General features: G+C 42.5%; 1 protein-coding gene across 6 annotated transcripts in view; it reads right to left on the reverse strand.

Annotated features, from left to right (window-relative positions):
- Positions 1 to 294: 294 nt before the first annotated feature.
- LOC101700022 (stimulated by retinoic acid gene 6 protein-like) overlaps positions 295 to 25685 on the reverse strand; it is a 45064-nt gene continuing 19673 nt past the window's right edge. For 3 of the 6 annotated variants that reach the window (XM_004864979.4, XM_021244612.2, XM_004864977.4), the window contains 14 exons: positions 22589 to 22709; positions 20482 to 20527; positions 18874 to 19002; positions 16888 to 16961; positions 16369 to 16480; positions 13630 to 13783; positions 9309 to 9384; positions 7494 to 7575; positions 7334 to 7382; positions 6766 to 6883; positions 5639 to 5758; positions 4316 to 4479; positions 3494 to 3640; positions 295 to 2867 (listed from right to left, as the gene is read on the reverse strand). In XM_004864979.4, coding sequence (XP_004865036.1) covers positions 2719 to 2867; positions 3494 to 3640; positions 4316 to 4479; positions 5639 to 5758; positions 6766 to 6883; positions 7334 to 7382; positions 7494 to 7575; positions 9309 to 9384; positions 13630 to 13783; positions 16369 to 16480; positions 16888 to 16961; positions 18874 to 19002; positions 20482 to 20527; positions 22589 to 22709 — 1541 coding nt within the window. In that variant the 3' untranslated portion in view covers positions 295 to 2718. The remainder of the gene's footprint in view (positions 2868 to 3493; positions 3641 to 4315; positions 4480 to 5638; positions 5759 to 6765; positions 6884 to 7333; positions 7383 to 7493; positions 7576 to 9308; positions 9385 to 13629; positions 13784 to 16368; positions 16481 to 16887; positions 16962 to 18873; positions 19003 to 20481; positions 20528 to 22588; positions 22710 to 25685) is intronic. The other 3 variants (XM_021244613.2, XM_021244611.2, XM_087183649.1) reach the window with 2 other exon arrangements.

The following is a 25685-nucleotide window of genomic DNA, read 5'->3' on the forward strand; positions in this document are numbered from 1 at the left end:
TCAGAATTAGTAACTTGGCCAAGATGCCTGATACAGGAAATAGTTAGATTCAAGATATGAATCTAGATCCTGTAATTCTAGAATCTTCGACTAAGCACTTGCCACCTGGCATTGTAACCAGAAAAAAGTTCTTTGTCCAACTGATTTAATTTGCATGTTGAAGTATATGTATATCTAAAAGCATGGAAATCATATGTGTTTACCTCAATTAATTCCTGAGAGGGATCAGTACACACAAGAAACAGAATATTACCAATTCTCCAGCAGCCCTTCTTATGTTCCCTTCCCAAGTCATTGCTCTGCTTGTCTCAACTACATCTTTTTTTTTTTTTTTTTGGTACCAGGGATCAAAGTCGGGTCTTTGCGCTTGCGTAGCAGGCAGTGAAACCACTGAGCTAAATCCCCGGCCCTGCTCTGCTTGTCTCAAAAATGATAAATATTCTAACTCCTGAATTAGTTTTGCTTTAAATTGTTTTATTTAAATGGAATCATGTGCAATAGACCCTTTTATGTTGGGTTTCCTCCATTATGTTTGTAAGTTTCATACCTCTCTTAAAATGTGACTGTAGTATAGTATCCATTTATTAATAATATAACCAATTTTATTTATCCTTTCTATTATTAATGCATATTGGGTTTTTTTCAGTTTGAGAACATACCATTAATGCTGCTCTGACTATCTTTTTGGATGGTGGACCTATGTTGGCATTTCTACTGGGGGTGTACTTAAGACTAGAATAGTTGAGTCATAACACATGTGCATGTCCATCTTTAGAAACTACCAAAGAATTTTTGAAAGTAGTGTTAAGAATTTATACATATCACAGCATATGAGAGTTCCCGTTGCTCCTCATCCTCACCAACACTTGATATTGTCATCAGTTTTTATTTTAGCCATTATGCAGTGGATTAACATTTTAATTTGTATTTTCCTGATGTATAACAATGGGAGTACCTTTTCTTATACTTGTTGGCCATTTGGATATCTTCCTGTGAAATAACATCTGTTTCAGTCAGCTTCCTGTTACTCTAACAAAATACAGAGGTAATTAACTTACAAAGAGGAAAGGTTTATTTTGTCTTGTGGTTTTGGAGGTTCCAGTTCAAGTCAGAGTGGCCCATGGGGAGGCCCACTGGGCCTCTAATGAGGCAGTACCTCATGGCAGAAGCACATAGCACATCAGCCAGGAAACAGAGAGATGAAGAGACTGGGATCCCACAATTCCTGTTTGAAGACACATACCCAATGACCTCAGGACCTCCCACTAGATCCTCTCCTAAAGGTTCCACCACCTCCCAGTAGTGCTAACCTGGGAACTAAAGCTTTCACACATGGACTTTTGGGCAATACTGCTCATATTCAAATCATAGCAACATCCAAAGTCAAATCTTTTAGCTTTGAGAGTTTATGATGTCAGACACTAGCTTAAGAGTGTTTATATGTACTAACTTATTTTATCCTCAGCATAATTTTGGCATTAGAGGGTGCTACCCTCTTTTTACAGTTAAAGAAAGTGAATGGAAAAAGACAAAATAATTTGGTCAGTGTCACACAGCTACAAAATAGTGGCATGGAGATCTTAGATTTCTCAGTTTCCAAAAGCATAATGACAAAGCTTGGTTGTAGAGATTACACAAAAAGAGACAATCTGGCAAACACATCCGTCAATGGAACTAAGGTTACATTAGGTCCTTAATGATTACCAACCTACAATTGCTTTGGGACTCATGAGGTGGATGGGGATTTTTCTCTGCCATGTTATAAGGTCCTCGTGGCACTTGCCCAGATTCATGAGGGACTTTGAATGGACTATATGGGTCCCTGCCTATCAGAGATCTTATGTTTGAGCATGAAAAGTTTGGGTAAGTTCTGGCTCTACATGAGGAAAAATGTCCAGGCCTCTCAGCCCGCCATTTTGGCATCCTTGGAATGGTCCTAACTAGCACCCTGCACCCTCACATACTACATGGCTCACCCTTGTCAAACACTCTTGGGCTTGCTTGCCTACACAACTTTGGTCTTATTGTCACCTACCTGGAATGCCTGTCCACCCCATCTCTGCTTCCATGGACAGGTGGATTTCCTGGGTGATCCCACCCTTCTCATAGAGAATTTGAGCATCTTCTTTTTAAGCAAGGCCCAGGTAAACTCTGATCTACTCCTTACCCCAGTGGCTGGGGGACAGAGAGCTCATTGTATGCTGGCTTGCCCTCCAAGATTAGGGGCTAGGATCATGGATTTCCTTCTCTCTCACCCACCATAAAGCCTGGAAAAAAGGAAGCAATGAGAACCCTGTTGGATTGAGGGCCACACTGTTTCAGAGAGAAAGAGGGAGGTCTCTTCATATAGACATTTTACCACTTTCTTCAGTGACAAAAGTTCTGCCTTGGAATCAAACTTAGTGCTTCTTCACAGGCAACCCCCAAGCTATCTACCCTCAATGGACAGTGGAAGTCAACAATGGGCAAAGTTTGTTCACCAGACATTTCTTTGGTTTTTTAATCTCTTTCTTTTTTGCTAAGGAAGTGAAACAATCCTGAGACTTCAACCCTCAGACCCTGTGGCCATACCACAAGTGGCTTATACTAGCTTCCATGTATGTGGACAGGGCCTGTGCTATCTCATCCCACAGCAGGAAACAGCAGCTGGTTAGATTGAGCCTTCTCTTGGGAGCAGGTGGCTGGGTCTGGCCTTAGAGTCATTGTTGATGGCCTGTGTTAGCAATCTGTGCATGTCAGCAGAATCTGGGTGAAATCCCGGGAACTAGGCACTGACTTTGATTTTCTGAGTATGATGAGTCTGGGGTTGTTGATCAGGGTCTGCAGCAAGAGCCATCTCGTCCTGGACCTAGCTGAGATGTGAGGACCTAGGATAAAATCAGAGAAGATAGACTGGGGATAGGAATGCTTGGAAGGAAGTTTGCCTTTGCTGTTCTCAAAGCCTTTTGGAAGAACTGCCTATAATGTGTAAAGTATGACAGAAGGAACTAGATCAGGAACTGGAAGCAACAGGGACATTGGAGGGATGTGAGTCGTCCCACAGATCTGGCTGGGTATTTGCAATGTTGAAACAGCAATGAACAATTTGAGCTCTAAAGGGGCAGGAGAGCCTCAGAGAGTTTGTGGAAGCAACAGGGCAGAACAATCAAACCTGAGGTCCACCCTGGAGGGCATCTAGTTTGTGGCCTGGAATGTGGTTTGGAATCTTAAACAAATGGGGCAGGGAAGACTCCACTAGCAGAACTAGAGCTCATTTCCAGGAACAAGGCGGGAGGCCAATTAGCAGGACATAGAGTCTTAGTAGGTCCCATAGTCAGGCTGAGTAGAAGCTAAGCCTCCTGAGCATACTGCTGGAAGGGTACCCAGGGCAGAGAGTGCAGAGAAAGGGGACAGGAAAGGGACAATCTGGGACATCTCAGGGATCCCAGGGAGCCTTAGGGGTATTTATTTCCTGTTTTTCAGACCTAGTGCAAGGTCAAACAGGAGACGCTACCTGCTGATTGGCCTAGGCACCAGTATTGGGAGGTCTTCTGCATCTTCCTCTCCTTATGGCTGGTGATGAGGATGTGGCAAAAGCTGACGAGCACAGGGTTTGTGTGATAATGGTCCACATAAAGCATGCCGACCCAAGCGCTGAACCCTGCAACCCAGAGGGAGGTTGAGTTGAGTGGTAGCTCCCAGCCTGGTCTAGTTTATGCTTTATGATACAACTGTCAGTCAGTTTGTGCCCCAGTGATGCCCAAGTCTTTGCTGAGAATCTAGAAAACAAGCTGTAAAGCTCTGGATGTTTCTTGGAGATCACATTCTAATCTTTCCATTTTTTATGGAGAACTCAAAGCTCAAAGTGGGGGCTGCGAGCAGCCAAGGCAAGGACTAAGAAGGCCTCTGTGCAGATACTAAGTGGGTGAGGAAATGAGTGATGGGAGCTGGTCGGCAAACAAAAACTGCTTTTGAATTTTCTCAGAAATGGCTTTGGTTTTAGAGTATTTCAATGGAACAGAACATTTTTACTAAATAACTTTCTAATGAACAACAGTAATTCCCAGATGTGTTCTCAAAATTTTCATAAACTAACTTCTGTTTGGACAGAATTCACTACTTTTGATTAGGACTCTCTTGCACCTGAAAGGCCTGCCTTACCATCGGACTGCATGTTTCTATCATTCAGCTCTACATTCTCCTCCAGAAGCTAAGCTCTGAGCATAAACAAAGGTTTGAACTCTACCCTTCTGATATTCATCTTCCAAGGCAGCTCCCCAAAGGTTCAAGTCCGGCCCAACCCAGAGGAGATGGCCAGCAGAGGCTGGTCACATACCCATGTCTGCTCTCTCATAGCCACTCTGCATGATGGTCCTGTCAATGCGTGCAATCAGCCACGTGCCCAAGATGCAACTGATGAGCAGCCTGGAGAGGCAAGTGCCCAGGCCGAGCAGAACATTGTAGAAGAACAGGAAGTAGTTGAAGTTGTGGAAGGCTTTCCTGCAACAGAAGCCCAAGGCAGCCCCTCAGTAGGGAGAGGTAGCTAGGTCTGGAGTCCCCCAGACCTAGTGGTGTCCAACACTGCAACTCCGTTTCCTGGCCTTGTACCCCTGTGCTGAGCCATCAGGGAGGCTGAGTGGTCACCTCACAGGCCTGGAGTGAGGGTAGCTTGGAGCTGGTGTGGAGGGCCCTGAGTACCAGGCAGGCTGAATGTTAGCGGGAGTTGTGCTTGTTTCATGCAGTCCTTGGGGTTGGAGGCTTTCTGTGTGACAAGAACGTGGTGCTTCCCCACTCTGTGTTTCATCAAGGACCTGCCCCATTACTCCAGGGGAAACTTCCCGAAGGACCACCAATCCTCTGGCCTCTGGGACAAAGCTCGAACTTTGTATCCTGAGTGGCAGAGCTCCCTCTGAGAGGTGCTTTTTTGATCTTGTCACTTTGGGTCCCTTTTCTGTCCCTCTCTGTCTAAGGGCAGTGTGTGGTGACCATTTTTCATTTTCCCTCTCCTCAACACATCGTGGTTTTCTGTAGCTTCCTGCTTCCATCTGTGCTGTGGCAGCTGGTGGCCACAGCCTGAAGAAACCCCACCATTCTATGCTTACCCCACTCAAACATCCCATCTGCAGTGGAATGGCCCCTCTGCCCTTCCCCTCCACTCCCACCTCCCCTCCTCCATCATTCACATTTCCCCTATAGCCATTTTGGACCCTCTGGAGTCCTCTGTCCTTGCCACCTGTATGCCTGTTTGGTCCTGGGGGCTGTGAGTGTCTCACAGGCAAGTGTCAGAATTATTTCTTTACCCTCAGTGCCCAGCTTTCCTCCGTGAATTAATTAGAAAGAATTACCATGTTCTGGGCACTATTGTTCTAAGTCATATTTTAATACATTTCATCCTTACAACCCATCTGTAAGGTAAGCAAAAGTAATCCTAAGCGGGAACCTGAGGTTCATAGTTGTTTGGTAAGCTCTCACAAGGTTCCAGGGCTGTAAGGAGTGAGCCAGGACCAGGGCCCAGGACTGGCTCCAGAACCGCCCTGTCCCCTGCATCACAGCCTCTTAGGGAGTGTAGAGTCCATTCTGAAACCTCCCAAGGGGGAAAGGGAAGGACAGACAGATAGCTGAAGGCCTCCATTTGCTCCATTCCTTCCCTCATCCTTACCTGTTGTTAAGAGCCAAGGGCTTCTGCTTATCAGCTGTGCCCAGCTTGGGCTGCAGGAAGAAGCTGGCAGCAATCCACACCTGCAGGATCATGAGGCCCACAACAATGGATATGGTGAGGCTGAAACACAGGGGAGGAACGTGCTGGGGTGTCCTGTTCCACTCTTCCAGGACCTTCTCTGCTGCCCACAGAGAGAGGAAAGAGATGCTGACCACCCCACAGAACAATAAGCACACAAGCTCTGTGCTTTATGCTCACAAAGCATTCTTACACCCATTGCACAGGTCAGGAAATTGAGGCTCACAAAGAGGAAGTGATTTTCCTAAGGCCTCATGGTCAGCTCTTCTGGCTCCAGATCACAGCCCATGGCTCCCATTGATGTCCCTTTTTACCAAGGATGGCAGCTGGGTGAGAAGCTTAACAGGTTGAGAATGCAAGAAAGGAATGGGGGTTTGGGTATGGCTGAGAAGACTGTGAGAGAGAGGGCAAAGCAGGCTCCACTCCAGACTCACACTGGCTCTAGACAAGTGTGGAACCAGGGAGCTCAGAGCAGGGAGATCCCAAGAAAGTGCCCCACTGTGTTGACATCCTGTCTGAGGCAGTGTAGGATAACAGTTAAAGGAGGCTCTGGTTTCAGATCACCTAGCTCCAAATACTGTAATGTTCCTCATCGGAAGATAAGCACCAAGCTCATAGGTGTGAGAAAAGACGCATTGTAATGCTCAATGATGCCAGCATTCATTTTGTCTTCTAGATAGCTAAACTAAGGCTCAGGGAAGAGAAGTCATTTACTCCAAGTCACATAGTGGATCCAAAAGCTTAGCCAGGATTCTTTACTTCACTGTATCTTGCTGTCCTGTTTCTTACTTTACTGCCCCACAAATTTATTTTCCCAGCTGGAAAGTGGACATAATATATCTTCTCACACACACACACCCACACCTTTTCAAAGGCCATACATAATGATGGGAGAGGAAGCCTTTTGTAAACCCTTTCGTAAAACCTTTTGTAAGGTTCCCCTCCCTGTGAATGGCTGTGATGACTCCTTCTGAGTGAGAGCCAAGACCATGAAACCCAGGGTTGGTGCCCAGGACCCAGAAAGGACAGGACACCCATTCAGCACTTACATCCCCAGGCCCAGCCCTTGAAGCATCTCCAGGGCCCGGTGGTGGGTGATGGGCAGCACCAGGCCATACATGATCATCATGCCACACAGGCTCTGCATCACATGGATGATGAGGTAGCCTGAGGGTGAGAGGGCAGGGATCACTCCAGGGCCCTCATGACCCCTGTGCCCCTCCCTGCAGCCTTCCCTGTGCCCTCTTCCACAAGAGGGCCTGGAACGTTTTCTGGTGCTATTTCTTCTGCCTGGCATGACCTTTCCTGTTTTCCTGCTCACCTCCTGCCACCTTGCCAGGTACAGTACAAGGCTAACTCCCCTAGAAAGCCTCTGAGCCCTGCCCTGGGGGTGGATAGTCACTTCCTTCTCTGGGTCACCATGGCCTTAGCATACATAGCCTGACAGTGCAGGGCAGGTGGGCAGACAATGTATGGAGAATGTTTCTCCTCCCATCCTGAAGGGCCCTTCGGAGCTGAAGTCAGGGCTCCTTCCCGCTTCCCTCCTCCCCAAAGCCAGGCCTCCACAGGTGCCTAGGAGTGTGTGTTAGGTTGTATGGGTCACGGGATGGCACTTACCCCACAGAATGTAGGCTATCTGCCAGCCAGAGTACCTTGCAATGGCCACCTGAGGTTGAAAAGAAAACAGGGGCCTCAGAGCAGGAGGAAGCTTCATCCCTCTGACCCTGGGCAGGTGTCACCACTCGGTCTCAGAACACAGAAACCCCTGCAGACTTACCACGCTCTCAGAGGGGGAAGGATCACGGAACTTCAAAGGGAGAAAGTGTTTATCTCCTGCCCACAGTCTCTTCATGTGTTTTCTAGAGAAAAAGTGGGAAATTAAATAATATTCATAACGATGGCTCTTTATGCATGGGTATAAACAGCAAGGCCTGTGCAGGTGGGTTGCTGACTATAGCTCACAGTATAGTTCTGATTTGACTCAAAATCTGAAAGTTTAACATTTTGTAAAAATAATACATATTGACCAAGTCACAGTGGTGATTGAATGTGATAGGTAAGATTGTGTGTGGTTTTACTTCCTTCACTTTGCTTTCTATATTTTCCTACCATGACTATGTTTTATTTAGGTAATAAGAGTTAAAAAGACTTACAAACAGAAACCAATATTATTGATACCCTAACTGTATAACAACAGAAAAGGAAATAAAAAAGGAGCAACAACCCCATGCAATCCCTGCTCCCTTTACCCCCATGTTCTAGTCTAGTCCTTGACTGTGTAGAAACATCACGCTGACATTGTTATGTTCCTAGTCTATATTCACATTTGTCTTCTGCTTTTTTACTCAACATTTTCTCACCAGCATTTTCCAGGCTCTTTTGCACATTTTATGACCACTAAATTAAAAATTCTTAGAATGAAATGAAGAATGTAAATATCTCAATAATTTTATATGTATTACACTTTGAAAGGAGAGTATTTAGGATACATTGGGCTAAATAAAATATATTATTAAGGTGACTATAATCTGTCTCTATTTACTTTTTTAAAGTAAATACTAGAAATTTCTAGAAGTTTTAAAGTAAATTCTAGAAATTTCAAAATTGCACATATGAGCTTCAATATGTTTCCACTTGGCAGCAATGGAATTGAATGAGTTACTACCAGTACACATGCATGCATGCACACACATACACACACACCAAACAGTTGCAGTATTCACAGAAAATTTCTAGAAGGATACATAAGAAAATAGTTCATAGTATATAGCTTGGGGCAACAAATTAGGGATCCAAGTGGGAGGAAGATTTATTTTACATTAAATATTCTTTTTAAAAGTATCTGTATGTAGGTTTCAATAAGATTGAGAGAAATTAAAATGTTGGCACAGTGCTACTACCCTGCAGAGGGGAAAGGTGCTTTCTCCTTCATAATTTCCTGTGCCCCATGGTCCTGATAAGGAGGCAGGACAGAGAAGAGAGGGGGTGGGGGGAGAAAGAAAGAAAGAAAGAAAGAAAGAAAGAAAGAAAGAAAGAAAGAAAGAAAAGATTACAACTGACACCTGCATGCAAAAATACAAATGCTCACTCTTCCTGCACTGCTGTTCCTGGTTCTCTTGAGCCAGATTTACTTGCTGGGGGCCCAGTGTTATCTGCTCTGGATAGCATCCGACAGAGATTCTAGGTCCGACAGACAACAGAGATACCAGAGTACAGAAGAAAGAACAAGGATAACAGGGCCTCTATCTGGGGGATCAGAAAGACTTGCTCATCTGCTAATTGCTTGGTGTGTTTTTTAATTTCTTTGAGTCCCAGCTTTCTCAACTGCAAAAGTTGAGATTAAAGTACGTAACCTCCAAGGTTGTGGTGAAATTCAGATGAGCATTCTAAGCATAATGTTAGCTTACCACAGAAATTCAAATCAATAGCTGTTTTTTCTTCCTTCCTACCAAAAGATGTGGCTATCTCTGGACCTTGTAATCACTTCATGGGCTCATATTGGGCACTGTAAACATTTCTCAAGGATTTTGAGAAAAGTATGCTATGTATATTTCTGGCTAAAGCCAAACAAATGACTCTGGAATTCTCTTACCTATAACAGGCCAGAATATGGAACAGATAGCTCACACAAGTGAGCGAGGCAGGCAAAATGGTCACCACCCAGACTCCTGAAACATGAGAAGTGATATGAAAGGCCTTGAAAAATAAACATGAAATGGAATATTCGAGATATAAAATTCTGCACTGGAAAGGTCTAGGCAAAAATCTATTACACTTCCTTTACCACTTTTCTTGTAAGAGTTAAATTTGCTCATTTTTTTATTTCATTTCAGTCATACACACTCTTGGAGTACTACATTTCCTGCACACGCCTCACCTTTGGTGCTAATATTTTCACTCTACAATGAATAAAAAGAAGGGAAAATTAAGGAGTGTAGACATCATCAGTAGACCCCGTGCATGGAAAACATCATTATTTGACTTCTAATTGCAATTTGCACAGGCGGGGTTGGGGGGTGTTTACATAGCATCCAGGTATAAGGAGAACTGGAATTGAGAAGTCTTAACCATTCATCCATCCTTCAGGAAGTTCTTGATATTTAGAATCTAATTCATCGGCTTCAAAAAATTTTTGTATTTATGAGGGAGGAATGTTAAAACAGGGCAGGATGGTGACTTTTTGGTTTAAATGTTCTGTAGAAGCTGAATATCAATAGGTACAGAAAAAGTATTTGATAAAATCCAACATCTCTGTGTGATTAAAAGCACTTAGCAAACTAGGAATAGCAGGAAAGTTCCTCAGAATGTTGAGGGCATCTGCTAAAAACCCACAGTGAGAACCAAGAAAGACTGAAAGCTTCCCCCTAGGCCTCAGGAATTGGAAAAGCAGTGTCAGCTCCTGCTAATTCTAGTCACCATTGAACTGGTGGTTCTAGCCAGTGCAATTGGGCAAGAAAAATAAAGTGCATCCAGATTGAAAAGAACAGAACTCTCTGTTTACAAAGGGCAAGATTTTGTATGTGTAAAATCCCAGGAAATACACACAAAGCTACTCAAACTAATAAATGAGTCCACCAAGTAAAACAAAGTACCCACAGCTTAAAGGAGAGGTTTGTTTTGGCTCATGTGTTTAGTCCATGGTCAGCTGGCTCCAAGGCAGAAGTGGAACAGCAGAGAGACACAGCAGAGGAAAAGCTGATTTCTTTGTGGTGGTCAGAACGCAGGGAGAGAAGCAAGGAGCTGGGAAGGAAGATAGACCCTGCCAGGTCACACCCTCAGTGACCTGCCTTTTCCAACCAGATTCCATCTCCCAAGAGCACATTGTGGCTGGGCTCGCTAGTGGATGAATCAACCAATGACTACAATGTCCCCCATAATCCATTTTCCTGATTAGAATTTTGGGGAACACCTCAGATCTAAACCATAACACCAAGTTTTCCAAGATATAAGACCAATATATAAAAATCACTTGTATTTCTATACTCAAGCAGTGAAAAATCTGAAAATAAAGAAAATGATTGAATTTACATTAGTATTAAAAACTATAAAAATTTAAGAATAAATTTAGCAAAAGAATGTATAACTTGTAAGGCAGGCGATGGAACCACTAGGCTAAATTCCCGGCCCAAATTGTTATACATATTTTTTTTTTGGTACCGGGGATTGAACTTGGGTCCTTGAGCTTGCACAGCAGGGGGCGAAACCACTGAGCTAAATCTCCGGCCCTTAAGAATGTATAACTTGTATGCTGAAAATTTCAAAAAGATTTTGAATGGAATAAAATAAAACATAAATTAATGAAAGGACATCTGATGTTCAAGTATAGGATATTCATTGTTAACATAAACAATGCTCTCTAAATTGGTCTATAGACTCAACCCAATCTCTATCAGATTTTCAATTATTTGTGAGCTGAGGATCTAACTTCAGTGTCTGGTATGTAAATATCCATTTGTTCCAGCATCATTTCTTGAGAAGCATGTTCCTTTTCCATTGAATTATCTTGTCATCTGACCATAACTATGATCCCTGAGATAAGGCAATTGCTATATCCCAAATCTCAGCTAACCCACAGAATGAAAAACTGCCATAAAAGCCCCAGAGCATGTAAGGGAAGATCACTTTGGAAGGGAAGGATGAGAGAAGTCTGTCGACAAGAAAAATGAATGCAGATTGGCTCCAGCCAATAGCATACTCATAACCTCACTCTTTCATTGAATGCCATCATCCCACCAGATAAAGATGAAGTGTTCAACTAGAAGTCTCTTGGGGCAAGAGGGTAGCTGTTTTAAAGCTGGAAGAGAACAGGATGTAGGTAAATTTTTATTTTATTTTTAGAATATGTATACATGTGAGAAGCATTTCGAATGCATGAGTGAACATAGTGATGTATTCACTACCATGAACCCCAGACCAAGAAACTGAGGTTTGCTTTTAAAACGTGGCCAGTAAAGTTTATAATGGGTATTTTTGGAATTAAAGAGTAGCATACAGTGGTACCTCGGTTCACGAACTTAATTCTATCCACAATTCTGGTTGCAAACCAAATTGGTAGTGAACCAAATCAAATTCAGTGGTTAGGTTCAATGTTGACCTTATGGGGAAATATGATTCAGCTCACAACCAATTCTGTTTGCTGCCAGAACTGTGGAAGGAATTAAGCTCATGAACTGAGGTACCACTGTATGTTCTCAGTATTATGCTCAGTTGTTCATCCTGCTGAAGATAAATCTGCACTGAAAATGAATAAAATGTTCAAGGGCAAGAGTAAGCAATGACAATGTGGAAGGAGCAGTGCCAGCCTTAGTGTTCATGCCAAAGATAACTTTCCACCACACCTGTAAGAGATAATTCATTATTAAAGCTGTTCCCCTCTGGTTTTGAAACTCTTCCAGCAAATGAGTCGTAAGGGAGAGAAACATCATTTGCAATGTCTGTTTCATGACCTAAGGAACATTTGTGGTTTATAGTCATCAAATATCAGCCATAAAAGGTTTTGGAAGCTATTCAGCACCTTTATCCAAGCCCCACTTCACAGATAACAGATAAGGAACTGAAGCCAAGAGATGGTTGTGCCTTGTCCTGTGGCATGTGGCGAGTTTATCCTGATGAATTGTCCAAGGTCTTTTCATATCTAGGCATAGTGGACAACTCTCCTCCCTCCACAGATACAGCTGTGTCATTAGGGTAGGTTGATTCCAAAGAAAGTTTCCATTATAAAAAGAAGTGACTTTCCTTTTGTCCATAAAAAAGGGGCAAAGGGCCTAAATAGACATTTTTCAAAAGGAGCCATACAAATGGCCAAGAGATATATGTGAAAGAAACATTTATCACTAATTATCAGGGAAATGCAAATTAAAACCTCAGCGAGCTGTTTTATTACCTCACATCTGTTACAATGGATATTATCGAAAACACCAAAACTAACAAGTGCTGGCAAGAATATGGAGAAAAAGGAACCTTCTCACACTGATTATGGGAAAGCAAATTGATACAGCCATTATGGAAAACAGTACGGAGGCTCCTCCAAAAATTAAAAATAGAATTACTATATGATCCAGCAATCTCACTCCTGGGTATCTAATGAAAGAAAATGAAATCAGTATTTTTGAAGGGACATCTGGACTCCCATGTTTACTATAGCATTATTCATAATAGCCAAGATATGGAATCAACCTAAGTATCTATTAACTGATAAATGGTTAAAGAAAGTGTGGTACATATACACAATGGAATACTCCTCAGCCACAAAGAAAAGGGAAATCTTTTCATTTGGGACAACCTGGTTGAACTTGGAGGACATTATAACCTGGAGGACATTATTATAACAAGATAAACTAGGCACAGAGAGACAAGTCCCACATGGTCCCACTTACTTATGGAATCTAACAAAGTTGAACTCACAGAAGCAGAAGGTAGAATGGTGATTACCAGAGGTAGGCAGAGGCAGAGGGGAGAGCTTTTTTGTTGGTCAAAAAATTCACAGTTTCAGTTAAATAAGAGAAACAAGTTTAAGAGATCTATTTTTAAAACTGACTTTCACTTGAAAGTTATTTTTTAAACTTTATATCATTGTAAAAAGAAGCTCCAAGATTTGGTGTTTTATTTTTTCCAAGTGAAAAATATAGGATCATTTTAGTTCTTCCCATTGGCCTTGAAAAAATAGGCTATTTAAATGAGAACACTCCCAGGGCATATTCCCTGTAGACTTTAACAAAATGACCTCTGTCTTGACCTCATTTGTCTTTCTAGTCAACCCAAGGAGGTACAAATTAACACATTTTTCTCCAACATCTGCTAAGTAGTTTTAATACTAGTAGCAATTCCCCTGCCACCACTTATCCCTGCCACCACTTACAAATTCCTCAGTTTCCCCCACATATGGCAGGAACAGTGGGAGCAGATGGTTTTACCTTTGGAGACACTGAGCAGCTCTTGCAGCTGCAGGATGAATGGGGTCAGGATCCCCGTATGGTTCACATAAGTGTTGTAGTTCTCCAGGCTGCCTTCAAACACATCCAGCTTGTCTCTCACATACACGAACACGCAGAACTCAATGACAATGAACTGGGGGCACAGAGTAAAGGTTTAACAGTCTACCCTGAGCCTGGCTCAGCATGGAAATAACATGGATCTCTCTTTGATTTGGAGGCCAGCCTCTTCCAGGCATTCACCACTCTTACGAAAATGACTCTAGACACCAGCTATTCTAAGATGAATGGGATTGTGTGTTTTTGTAAGACCTCACACTCTCTTCTTCACCCTGTAGCATGCAAGACCAGGCCCCACAAGGGCTCAAGGGACTCTTTAAGCATTGATCCAATCAGAGTGGAATGAATGGGTGACCTCGAGGACAATGCCAGCCACATCTCCCATTGCTCCCTTTCACTGATATTGGCAGGAGCCAAACTGGAGAAGGTGTTTGCATGCAAATGTTGTGCTTGCCCACCACCCTGTCATCCTATCCTCATGTCACCATGCATCTGATCATCATGCTGTTACTTGTATAGTTCCTTTTGCTGTTTTTCTTCACCAATCAAATCGTGCTTACCTCTGAAGTGAAGCCCAGACACTATCACCTTTTAGGCAGCTTCTCAATCTAGAATGATCTAGTAAATTTCTAGAGCACTTTTATCTCATCCTTTTCTCCTTCCTAGAATGGCAGGTACTTCACACCATGTCTTAGACCATGAACATCTCCCAGGCCAGGACTGTGCTAAGTCAGCTCTGTCTTCTCCCAGCTCTTAGCACAGTACTTGGCATATAGTAGATGCTCAACAAATACTCCAGATGCAGCAAAACTCCAAGTGGGTTATTCTCTGTTGCAGAGAACTGTATTCAACCTTTAAAATTCTTTCACTCTTCTTTGGGCACAAAGCCAGACTACATTTCCCAGCTTCCCTTATATTAAGCCGAATGTCCAGGAAAAGGACAAAGAAAGAGGAGTGGAAAGCACATGTGATACTTTCACCCAGTCCATGAAGACATCAGACAAGCCTTTCTCCATGTTCCTTTCCTTCTGCTAACTGTGTGCAAATAGTAATGAAGTCCTCAAGGGTGAGCAAGGCACACTGTTATGGTTTAGCTATAAAATGTTCTCTAAAAACCTCATGTGTTTGCAAGGTGATTGGAAGATGGGGGTGCGACACTCATCAGTGGGTTCATCTGAATGTAATGTGCTGTTAGCTTAAAGTGCTGTCAGGAGGTGGAGTCTGTTGTGGGGGTCACTGGTGGCTTGACTTGACTTGGAAGGCTGTATTTTTGTCCCTGATTCTTCTCTTCTCTCTCTCTCTCTCTCTCTCTCTCTCTCTCTCTCTCTCTCTGCTTCCCAGCTGTCATGGCATAAGCAGTTTCCTTCCACCAGGCCCTTCCACCATGCTTGTTCTGCCTTGGAGCCTGCCAACTTTGGACTAAACACACTGGAAACTGAGCTAAATAAATCTTTCCTCCTTTAAGTTGTGGGTGTTGGGTATTTTGTCCCAGCGATGGGAAAGTAATACACACACAGTGAAGAATATTGGGTTCCTGAATGACCACATGGAGGAGAGCTGCCCCCTCCCCTCAGCAGTATTGCATGAGCAAAAATATATAGTGTTAAACCACTCCAATTTAGGGGGTTAATAAGTATGTCAGCATAACCCAATACATTCACTTAAAAACTAAAACATAGGATGCACTTAAGTAGATATTATTCTAGAACCTTTTCAATGAGCAAAAGGCAATTAGGCTTTATGTGCTATTTTATTCCCACTATTTGGATGCTGCTTTTGACTTTCCCATTTTACCTTAGATGACTCTGGCCACACAAAGTGTTTTGATTCTACACTATTAAAGTCAGAACTATGTCACCACTTAAAATTTTATGTGAGAAAATAAACTAAAATAAGATGTTTTGATTTTTGATCCATTAAAAAAATATAGCACCATAAATTAATTCTAGCTTATCCACTTTATTTTGTTTATTTATTTATTTTTCGTGGTGCTGATGATCCAACCCAGGACCTTGAGCATGAGTTCAACCACCAAGCTATATCTGTAGCCCTATTAGTTTTCCTATGAGACAATGTCTCACTGGGTTGCCTAGGGTGGTCTCATATTTGAGATATTCCTGCTTCAGTCACCCAAGTAGCTGGGTCTGAAATCACATACCACCACACTTGGTTTACATTTTTATTTTCAGCTCACTAAAATTATTTTTTTACTAAAATTATTTTTCTCAGAATCAACTATTTTATACTTGAATGATTTGAATTTTGTTGACAGCATCATTTGGTGACTAAAAATTCTATCATTGGAAGTATTTTTAAGTTGTTATCTCTAAAAACTCTTCTGTACCAAAGTTTGCATGTCAAATGATTTGGAATACATTTTTCTTCTATCAATTTTTAGTCAATGTTAATTTTATCACATGAGGCTTTAACTATTATCAGTTTTATTTTATGTAGGTTAATTTTTCTAGTAACATTCACCATGTGGGTAAAAGTGTCCTTGGAATCAAAATGGTAAGTTAAAGCTTTATACTTATTTGACTTACCACAATTCAATTCTGACCTGGCTTTTTAGGACATACTGCTTGCCTTAAAGACTCCATAACCCGTCTACCCTGGGGCTCCATTTATATAATATAAAAGGATTTTCATCAAGCTACTTACAAGGTACAGGCAGATGAAAGCCAAAACCACGGTTCCAATCATTCTGCTTGGAAACTGGAAGCAGGGGTCCCACTCATATACCCTGGTTTGAAACCAAGACTTTTTTCCTTCTCTGTGAATGAAGAAATACCAGGAAAAGAAGCAATGGTAGGTAAACAAATGCCCTATTTGTCTGGAAATACCACCATCTCCTCTTCATCTTGGAGTTTAGTGTAGAGAAAGGGTACTTTCACAGTTTTCATCTCCCCTTACTTAAGAACAAGGACTTAGAGAGAGACATAGTTCTGATGGCATCAATTAAGCCCCTGAATCTAGCTGGCCTGAAGCTGGCTTTGCTAGGCTGCTTAGAGATGTGAGCTGGCCAGTCTCCTCTCTCGCTTTAGTCCACTTTGGGTTGATTTCTCTTATAAGCAAAGAAGACATAGGGCCCTCCTGATCCCCCCAGGCCCTTGGTGGGTGGGGAGGGTTGTTCATCAGCATTGGTGCAACCTTGGGATGAAAGGCTAGAGGTGCACTTACTGTGCCCTAACCTTCCTCAGCAGCTGCTTGACGTGCTTGGCCTGGTGGGTTTCCAGAAGCACTGGCTTCTCTTCCTGTGAGAAAAGAGGCAGGGATGCTTTGGGTCAGACATTTGGCTTTGAGGTTGTTCTCTCGGAAGAGTCATCACCACAGAGAGCAGGAATATGAATACAAGATTTAGCCATTTCCAGGCAGCTTCCATTTCTGTAGGAAGGAACAGAAGAATTTCCTGTTCATTAAGAACCTGCTCTGCAGAAATGCCAGAGGCCTGGCTGTTCTTGGTTCCGTGGCTCTCAAAGATGCCAGTGAAGCTTTTCTCCCTGGGAGATGTGGTTATTTCCTGTCATAGTTGAAGCCGTTGAATCAAGAATGATACACCTCAAATCCCAGTGTTTTTACTGTGCATGAAGAGGAGATCCTTTTGCTATTTTCTTGCCTTTTTTCAGTATAATTTAATGCTACACTTTGAAATGTTTACTCCAAGTGCCCTGAGATTTCCACAGTGGGTGCCTATTTTGCTACATTTTTTTGAAGGTATATGTCACCTGCTGTGAGTGCTTGTGCACCCAGAATGCTGGGGAGAGCCCCCAAGATCTCCTTCAAATCCTGACTGGCTTCTTACCTTTTGTGTGCTCCAGGCAAGTCACATCGCTACCCTTCAGGTCCCTCATCAGTAAATGGAGAAAATACCTTTCTGAAGGTGATTGCAAACATTAAGTAAAACACTAGGTATAAAGCATGATGACTGTCCAGGACAAGAAGCCATTAAGTGATGGTTATTATCCTCTTATTAAAGGAAAATTTCCTTTTCTTCAATTCTTAGTAAAAACCTCTAGCATAGTTTTTTCTCATTAAAAAGGGCACATTTAGGGATGGGGATTTGGTTCAGTGGTTCCACCACCTGCCTTGAGAGAACCTAGTATCCAAAAAAAAAGGATACATTTAGATAAACTTTTATATTTTGCAAGAAGTACCACCTTTAGATAAGCATTTTATATTTTGTAAGCAGCACCTTACCAGTAGTATTGAGGGAAGTATAGGAAGACCTCATTTCCATATTGAAGCCTGAAAAGGTTTGAAGCTATGTGTAGTAACTGGAATACCTTCATGTTGTTTTCTTGTTAAGCAGCTAGATGGTGTGTCATCCTGATTCTAAGCCTTGCAGCTATTCAGAAACATTCTAGTTCTTCCTCCTTCAAGATACAGTACATCCTAGGATTGTATCTTCTCACCCACTTGAAGGTATGTGTTGGCTAAATGATAGGTTAGCCTAAAAAATGTCTGAATGGATGTGAAATCATCCTGGAGGCTTTAAAAGCTAACTTCACTATGTTATCTTTCTCGGTTTGTGCCAAATCAGATGTTCCCAATGGAGACTGCTCCACCAGCCTGTGTCACAAAGTGAGGAAAATGAGAGAAAGCCTCCCAAACACCCTTGAAGACATATAACAATGGTGCAAAATGAACTTTTATTACATCACTGAGATTTGGGAGTTTGTTTGTTACTACAGCATTACCTCTCTTGTTCTGACCATCACATATTCATTTTGAAAAGATAAGCAAAGGAAAAGAAAAATTCAAGGTCAATAAAACAGACCATTCACAACTTCTTCAAACTCAGGAGATGCAGAGACTAAAGCTGTAGCACGTTTGCCCTGGGGATCACAGAAACCCTAAGTTTTGATTCAATAGCAAGGTAAAAGGAGAAAAAAGGATCTCTCTTGACTCCAGCATAACCTCCGAGCTGGAGCCATTTGTTCCAAGCCAGAGGGGCCATACGTGACAGGGTAAGAGAGGCGACCCACAACCAAACCCTCTGGGTTCCAACTCTGTCTCTGCTAACAGATTGGCTGAGTGACCTTAGGCAACTCAATTCACCTTTCTGTGTCTGAGGTTTTGAATCTAGAATGTGAGAAGTAATGACAGCACCTCCTTCCCAGGGCTTTTGTGAGGATTTGACTGACTGGTGGAAGCACACATACTCACCGCCTGGGGCTCCCACTGCAGGCGTACTCTCAGAGCCTTGACAAATATGTGCAGGAAGTGGCCCAGCAGGAAAGCCAGGCACAGCAGTGATGGCCAGTGGAAGATCAGGGACTCATACCTTCCCACAAACTGCAATGGAAATAGAGCCCTAGGTGCAGGTCAAGTAGGGCAGGTCCAGGCCACCAAGCGAAGCTGGGAACAGAACTCTGCCTGCCCAGTCAGCTCCCACTGGGGCCTACCCTCTCTGAGTTCTGAAGTCGGAAACCATCCCTACTCCCCAACCCCACATGGATAGAATGAACAGCAGCCTTGCATGCATGTCTTTGCACCCCCATTTTGTTTTATGAGAACAGCTTTTGTGGATTTTTTTCTGATTAGGAAATTAAATACTCCTTTTGAGAAATATGAGTGAGACACTGAGAGACAGAGGTAAGTAGACAGATAAAAGGAAGAGGTGGGGAAGGAGAAAGAAAGAGGACGAAACAGAGAACAGAGGGGAAGGAAGGAAGGAAGGAAGGAGGAGGGGAGGGAGGGACCAACCTATAATTGCCATAAGACTGAGAGCAGCTTGAGCTGATGGAAGAGGGACAGGACTCTCAAGATGGTTTCATAGTCTTCCTGTGTTATCAGTTTCACTTTGAAAATGCTTTTTAAAAATCACTTTAAGACAAATAACATTGTGACTAATCTTTCACAGTTTACTGATTGCTTCACATTTCTAGAGTCACAGTTCTCCCCATGAGAAATCAGTCTGGTTTCAGTTGAATGTCTTGTATTTAAAACTCCATCTGGAGACTGAGATCTCTAAGGTGCCAAAGGAAATGATGTGATCTAGACTCTTAGGCCTCATGGTTGGAGGGGCCACCTTGCCTGGCAGAGGTCTGCCAGATACATAGTCGCAATCCCACATGGAGGGAAGGCCCAGCCTCAGTCTTCTTTCCAACTGGGCTCCAGCAGACCTCCCTGTATCACATTCCTTTAATCCTCTCCTGTTACTGAGCTCGGGAAAGGGTTGACAAGGCTCCAGTAGGCTCCAGGCCCATGGGACCTGCTTGGGTCCCCTAATCTGCCTGGTAGTTCTTCTGGGCACAGTGTGATACCCCTTTTTCATTTTACTTCTTTTCCTGAGCTCCAGGATGAAAGAGATGAACTAGCTTCTACCCACTCTGGGAATGATAATGTATGGCCAAGTCAGAAGAGGTTCATCTAGCCTAATTCTCCCATTTTATAGAAAGAGAAACTCGGGCTACAAAAGCAGAAAGAAATAGGCTTCATAGTCAGCCAGACTTGACCTCAGCTTCCAAGTCTACAGTTTCCTATGAGTTATGTGTATTTATACCTGGGCCTCAATGTCCACACTATAAAGTAGGTGCAATGAACTTCCCCATGTGGTGGGGCTTCTGAGAGAGAACACCCATGTGTAAAGGGGCATCTTGATGAGCATTAGGTGCTACTCAAAAGGGAGCATCTTCAGCAGCTCCAACTCCCCTTTTGCACACATGAGGAAACTAAGGCTCAGAGAGTGATAGAGGCTTGTCCAAGGTCACACTGCAGCTTGGCCATGTTGAAGTGATCAAACATCCCAAAGAAAGGTCAGCAAGTACTTACCTGACCATGGGGACACTGTGAGATTTGAAGAACAGTGACAGCAAACCTACAGGAACAGAGACATAGTTTGGAGCTCTGGGTTCCCTCCCAGCATGTTCCCACAAGAACAAGCTGTGAAAACAGCCCAGGTCCGCTGACATGGACTTACCTCTCCCTCCCTGCACCCCCTGGGAGGGCTGACTCCCTCCTCAGTTGAGCTCATGACAAAATAAGTGCACACTAAATTCACTTAATGTGACCTGATGGAGGAAACAATCTCAGAATCCTCATGGGCAGAGGAGGAAGATTTCTGAAGCTCCTTCTCCCTCCCCTCATCGTTTAGGTGGGACATAGAAGGCAAGGGATGTATCGAGAGTCACACACAGACACACTGGTAGAGCCAGCACCAAGACCCAGGTCTCCTGATTCTGTGGCTTCTGGAGGCTCATTCTGCCTCTTCACAACTGTTCTGAAGTCATAAGCCTCAGGACTTTACCCCTTTCAATGCACTTTCCTGGTGATGTTCAAAATTGGTCCTCATGCTCCCACAGTTCCCTAGCCACCAAGCAATTCTCATCACCTCTCCTTGCTGGGTCAGAGCCTGTCAGTAGCTCATGGAAGAGGTTACTCCATGCCTAACCCTGCATACTCTCTGTTTACATTTCTAAGGAGCACATTGCTGAAACTTTGGGATTGTTGCTCCTGGTGTGTCAGTAGCTTGTGAGCCCCTGCTGGTCATTGGTCATCCCTGACAGACTGGGCCAGAGGACCCTTGCTCACAGAAAATGCTGGACAGGAGAGGCAGCCTCAGCTAGGGAGTTGGAGACAAAGACATGAGCCTCCAGGGCCAGAGAGTGGAATTGTTCCTCAGTCAACAATTGTTCCTTGCCCTGCTGCTAGCTCAGTGCCAGGCCTTGCAACATGAAGGCCAAGCAGCTTTCTATTTGGTGGGAGCCATAGTCCATACAATAAGTGAATGTTTAAATTTAAAAATATATATTACAATAAAAGACACATTGCTATTAATCCTCCTCAAAATACTTTCCTGTGCCTTAAACACACTTATCCTATCATTCTTACCACTTTCTGAAGCAGTTCTTGAAATTTTCTTTTGTGAGTATCTTTAGTTGAGCTGTTGTGGCTGCCACTATGTCCTGAATTGATTCAAAATATTAGCTTTTGTGTTCATCTTGACTTTGGAGAAGAGGTAACAATCATACAAGACTAGATCTGGTACATATGGTGAATGAGGACACACTGGAATGTTGTTGCAGGAATACTTTTTATTTGATGGCACTTGGCAGAAGCATTCACTGTATTTTTGATCACTCATCATAAAGACACTTACAAAAGAGAATTTCCAGAACTGCTTCAGAAAGTGACGAAGAAATCCAAGTGTGATGGTCACACCTATTATCCCAGCACTCAGGAGGTTGAGGTGGAATGATCACTGTGAGTTTAAGGCCAGCCTGGACTACACAGTGAGACCTTGCCTCAAAAAAAAAAAAAAAAAAAGCAAGAAGGATGGGATAAGTGTATTTGAAGTGAAGAGTGCAGGGGAGTATTTTGAGGGGGATTAATAGCAGTGTGTTTTTCACTATAATAAATTTTAAAAATTTAAACACACACCATGTATTTTGATCACACTTTGTATTAGTTTCATTTGGTTGGAAGTGTGTGCTAGGCACTGTTGAGGTCTGGAGAGAGAGAGGAAGAGGCCAGGCTGTGATGGTCCTGAATGCCAACCAAAGACACACAAACTTTCTCTGAGGGTCCTGAGAGAAGCTATAATAGTGTTAAGAAGAAGCATCAAATAAGCTCCTACTTGCCCCAGTGGGACCTTCAGTAGTTTACAGAAATAAATTTTCCTAAATCCCTCACTTTGGGGAATATTCTAATTATGAACAGTCTTATGAGGCAGACAGAATACTGACCTCCAGAAGCCTCAACTGCATTCCAAGAAGGCACTACAATGGGACTGTGGACAAGTCACCCTTTTCCTCCCTGGGCTCAGTTCTGGGTAAAGGTGTCCTCCCAGGGAAGTTCATAGAGCACAGCCCACCCTCTCTGTCCAGGATTCCACCACAGCCAAAGGAACTGGGGGTGGGGAGCAGGCAGTGTCACTTACCAGAGGAGGGAGTAGCTGAAGCCGAGGACAGAGCTGACCAGGTGGAACTCTGAGGAGAGGCAGGCAAAGAAGGGGAAGTGGGACAGGCCAACTTCGATACCTCCAATCAGAAGCACAAAGGCTGAAGAGACAAGAACAGGAAAGCAGTGAGTTCCTCTCCTCACCAGTCTCCAAAGAGGCCCAGGGAAGCTGAGGGAGCTTCATGTTGACCTGAAGCCAGGGAACTCAGTGCCCAGTGAGATGTCTGAAAAAGCTTCAGTTCAAGCCAAAGAGGAATGCAGCGATGTCACTCATGCCTTCCTGCTTAAGGGCCATCCTGGTCTTTATTCTATGTCAGAGACTAGGCCTATGATTGAGATAAAGAAGACTTACTCCTCACACTTGTTTAGCTCACAGTTGGACAGGTGGAGACTGACCATAGGTAAAATTTGCTGGGACTGAAGTGCCCCAAGTCCACCATTAGCAACACAGAGAAGTAACATGCTGTGTGCATCATAGTGTACTCTCCCTGTAAGGAAATAATCCTACTGATCCTGCCACTAATGAGCTCTCAGGTGGCCTAACAGACCTAGGGAAATCTTCATGCAAGATGACCTTTACTAAGCATTCATTTTGACCTGGGTCCTGGGCCATACACTAAACACAGGAGGGACAAACCAGGTTCTTGCTTGGAGATAATGACCATCCAACAGGGAAGACACGTGGCCACGTCAGTGGTAGGAAATATACTACAACAGGGGTATATTCAACCTGCCATGGGAACACAGAAGAGCAAGCTGGGGGTCAGGAGGTCAGGGGAGGCTTTCTAAAGGTGCTGACTTTTAACAAGGCAATACCATATATCTCTATGAATTTGACTATTTTAGAAAATTTTTTAAGTGGAATCCTACAGTATTTTTCCCTTTGTGTCTAGCTTCTTTCACTTAGTATAATATTTCCAAGGGTCATCCACGTTGTAGCATGGATCAGAATTTAATCCCTTTATGACTGAATAGTACTCCATTGTAAGTGTGTACCACATTTTGTTAATCCATTCAACTGTTTATAAGTACTTGTATTTTTTTCCTCTTTTGGCAATTGTAAGTAATGTTGCAATGAACATTCAAGTACAAGTATCTGTCTGATTCCCTGATTTCATTTCTTTTGATTATATACCATAAAAGCAGGAGTTTGTAAGATGGAGAGAAGTAGGGAGGGAAGGACCTTTCTCACTGGAAGGATAGATGATGGGTTGTGGCTGGCCAGTGTTTGGGGGAATGTGAGTGCTTGGAGGGCTGATGGGAAAGAGAGTCCAAAAAGTAGTTGCTGTGAGAACAGCAGACACAGTGACAGCATCTTCATCTCCCTGAACACCCTCCACCTGCAAAAAGAAGACCAAGCAACTTTGAACATCTATAAGTCTAGGTGACAAGACCTGTTTGATAGCAACATGTGAGTAGAGGAAGCAAAGAGAAGGTGAGAAGGTGTCAAAAGGTCCAAGAACTGAAGAACTCAAATGTCCTGTAGGGGCAGGAGGTCATAGCCAGGAAAAAAGAATAAAATAGGATCTCATTAAGCTATAAAGTAAATTAGAGGTTACCAGGGACTAGGAGGAGAAAGGGAAAAAGAGATACTGCTTCATGGTTAGAATTTAAATTTGGAATGATGAAGTAGTTTTGGAAATAAATATTTGCAGTGATTAGGTTGCACAACACTGAATATAATTAAAGTTTCTGGGTTTTATACTTAAAATGTTTTTTGTTATATATATTTAACCATCATAAAATACTCTTTTAAGAAAAGGAACACTACCTCAATTAACTTGGGACAACTTTAATAAACTAATAAATGTGTAACTGGAATTCTTACATGGGAAAGGAAGAGGAAAAATGTTTAAAGAAATAATGACCAAAATTTTTCTCAATTTGAGGAAAATTGAAATGTAGAGATCCATTCAATAAAACCTAAACAAAAGAAACATGTAGAAAATTGCTCCAAAGCACATTATAATTGCTCAAAATCAGTGATATGAAAAAACAGCTTTTCCATTTTCAGGCAAGAATGTTTGATCTGATCACTTGTGTTCAACACTGTACTGGAGGTTCTACCCTGGGTAATTAGGCAAAAAAAGGAAATAAAAATTGCATAGGCTGGAAAGGAAGAAATAAAACTGCCCTCTTTTTTTAAGACAACAGGATTGTCTATGTAGGAAATACACAGAATCTCCAAAAAAGCTACTAGAAGTAATAAGTGAGTTTAGCAAGGTTACAAGAAATAAGATATATATATATATATATAGATCTTATGTATATAGTATATATATATGCACAATCAAAATTAAAACAGAAAATATGAAATAGATATAAATCTGACAAAAGATAAACTACAAAATATTGATGAGAGAAATTAAAGAAACTCTAAATAAATGGGGAGATACATAGTGTTAATGGATCAGAAGATGAAATATTATTAAGATGATAATTCTCTCCAAACTGGTCTTCAAATTCTGTACAATGACAATCAAAATGTCAGCATTTTTTGGTTGAAGTTGACAAACTTAGTCTAAAATTCATCTAGATATGTAAAAGACGTAGAATAACAGAAATAACCTTGAAAAAGTAACATAGTTGAAGGATACACATCACCCGATTGCAGGACTTATAAATCTATCATATTCAAGACAGTACGGTATTGGTGCAAAGATAGACAAACAGGTTAGTGGAACAGAATTGATAGTCCAGAAATAGAACCACGCCTATGTAGTCACTTGGTTTTCAATAGATGTACAAAAGCAATCAGTGGGCAAAGGACAGGTTTTTGTAGCAAATAGTTCTGGAATACTTTTATTTGGCTATCTAAAGCATACAAGAACTTCAACTTATATTTCACACTAATGCAAAAAAAAAATCTTGAATGTATCATAGATATAAATGTAAAACTTATGGTTATAACAGTTCTTTTAAAAAACCATAGGAGAGGGCCGGGGATTTAGCTCAGTGGTTTCGCCACCTGCTGTGCAAGCGCAAGGACCCAAGTTCAATCCCTGGTACCAAAAAAAAAAAAACATAGGAGAAAATCTACAAGAACTCAGCTCAGGCAAGGATTTCTTATATGATGT

This window comes from Heterocephalus glaber, unplaced genomic scaffold (assembly GCF_053883595.1).
Source record: "Heterocephalus glaber isolate CG9 unplaced genomic scaffold, H.glaber_assembly_v1.0 deba00001481, whole genome shotgun sequence".
NCBI classification, from domain to species: Eukaryota; Metazoa; Chordata; class Mammalia; order Rodentia; family Bathyergidae; genus Heterocephalus; species Heterocephalus glaber.